Source organism: Dipodomys ordii, unplaced genomic scaffold (assembly GCF_000151885.1).
Source record: "Dipodomys ordii isolate 6190 unplaced genomic scaffold, Dord_2.0 Scaffold51, whole genome shotgun sequence".
Lineage (NCBI taxonomy): Eukaryota > Metazoa > Chordata > Mammalia > Rodentia > Heteromyidae > Dipodomys > Dipodomys ordii.
The window spans coordinates 6,633,810-6,636,113 of record NW_012267267.1 but is presented as its reverse complement, the minus strand read 5'-3'; the positions used below and the strand labels follow the sequence as shown (position 1 = coordinate 6,636,113).

At 34.3% G+C, this 2,304-nt stretch overlaps 1 protein-coding gene across 1 annotated transcript in view; it reads right to left on the bottom strand.

The window, feature by feature from the left end:
• The window catches only part of Sgip1 (SH3-domain GRB2-like (endophilin) interacting protein 1), a 180,683-nt gene continuing 178,379 nt past the window's right edge, over window positions 1-2,304 (bottom strand). The window contains exon 26 of the mRNA XM_013020653.1: window positions 1-1,038. Coding sequence (XP_012876107.1) covers window positions 1,016-1,038 — 23 coding nt within the window. The 3' untranslated portion in view covers window positions 1-1,015. The remainder of the gene's footprint in view (window positions 1,039-2,304) is intronic.

Below are 2,304 nucleotides of genomic sequence, written 5' to 3'. Positions count from 1 at the left end.
TTTCTTTTCCTCAATATTTTGGTTCCTAGGGGTTAAGAGGAAGTCACAAGGTATCATTCATCTGTGCTGTGTGAGACAGACAGACCATCTGTTCAGAGGAATTGTGCAAAAGTTATTAACGATTTCAACTACGGAATATCTTAAGACCTTAAACCACAGGTTTGGTTTTAGCCTGACAATTTTCAGCAACCTTCACATTTGTTAAACTGTAGAGAAAGGGGAAACTAGTTAAGATTTCAACATCTTCTCTCTTGATTATAATTTAATATACTTAAACTTTAAATATGAATTGCTTTCCCTTTTTACACAAGTTATAAAAATAAGAGGCCCTGTTTACACAGTTTGCATTTTTATGAAATTTGCAGTTTGAAAAAAAAGCTTTTTAAAAAGTGGTAAGTAATGGTTTTCTTTGAATATGCTGTAACCTTAGAATTTTTTTAAATAGTTTCTGAATTTAACCCACTAAACATCCAAAGATAGAATATTTGTTTAGCACTAGCGTAAAACATACTAAGAACTGAAGAAAAGTAAAGATGTTCTTTTTTTCTTCTGGTTCCCTTTAAGTTTCTTCTATGTGGCACCCCCTTTGTGACAGCAACCAGTATTATATTTAAATTTTATATATTGACAAAATGCGATCTAGCTCTGTAAGCACTGTGCCATTCAACAGGACTACTAGTAAATTTACATACCACAGTTTAAATTACATCCGTTTCAGGTATGATAAAATGCTAGAACTCAAGTGTCTAACTGCCTTACTGGAATGAGAATACAATTTACAAATACAATAATTCCATTTTAAAACCATTAACAATATTACAGCTAGAAGTAAATACTGTAGGACTGGTCGTCATGGTACTGGGTGAGGGAAATTATCTCTGAAAGGCCACAACCTTTCAGCTGATATATCCAGAGTGCAGACACTGGTTTCTTTTTTATCAACCAGAATGAAAACCTGTTTCTTATATAACAGTTCTCCACAAAGGAATTTTCCAAGTCCTTGCATAAGATTTTATCAGTTATCTGCCAAATATTTTCCTGAAAAGCAAAACAACATTTCAGTAAGTCATCAGTTAGTTTGACACTGATTATTCTATGAGCAATACTTCTATTCCTCCTGCCTTACCCCTTGGAGTCAAACACTGTGTACCTAAAAGTATAATACAAAATATAAAATACAAAGAAGTTTTTAAGTTGTTAATCTTTCACATCAGCTAGTTGCCTTTCACATTTACAGAGACAAACCATTTTCAGAGGTTTGAATTTTTCTCGGAATAGATTTGTGGGATTTGCTCTTAACTTATTGTTAGGAAGTTTTCTCATATAATTGCTTTCTAACATGGGTCAATTTTAAGAGGGAAAGGGATGGAATTAGTTGCATTAGTGCAGAAGGCATAAAAACAAGGCTTTGCCCAGCCTTACACTTAATGGTGAAAAACTAAAGCCATTTCCTCTTAACTCAGGAACGAGACAAGGATGTCCACTCTCTCCACTTCTCTTCAATCTAGTATTAGAATGACTAGCTACAGCAATAAGACAAGATACAAACATAAAGGGGATCCAAATAGGGAAAGATGAAGTAAAACTCTCCCTCTTTGCAGATGACATGATCTTGTATTTAAAGAATCCCACAGACTCCACTCCCAAATTACTCAAGCTGATTCAAAACTTTGACAAAGTAGCAGGGTATAAAATTAACCCTCAAAAATCAATGGCTTTTCTGTATGCCAACAATGAGAAAAGCGTGGCTGAAATCAGGAAAGGAAATTGATTCGTAATAGCCCCACAAAAAATAAAATATGTAGGAATTAACTTAACCAAAGAAGTGAAGGACCTCTATGATGAAAACTTTAAAAACCTGAAAAAGGAAATCAGAACAGAACTTAGAAAGTGGAAAAACCTCTCATGCTCCTGGATTAGAAGGATCAATATCGTGAAAATGGCAATACTTCCCAAGGCTATCTACAAATTCAATGTGATATCTATCAATATTCCAACCTCATTCTTCAAGGAAATAGAAGAGGCAATCCAAAAATTCATACGGAACAATAAAAGACACTGAATAGCAAAAACGATCCTTAGCAGAAAGAACAGTGCTGGAGGAATATCAATACCAAATTTCAAACTCTAGTACAAAGCCATAGTAATAAAAAAAAGCTTGGTACTGGCACAAGAACAGACCTCAGGACCAATGGAATATAATTGAAAACACAGAAATGAATCCACAGACCTATAGCCATCTAATCTTCGATAAGGGAGCTAAAACAATAGAATGGAAGAAAGACAGCCTCTTCAGTAAATGGT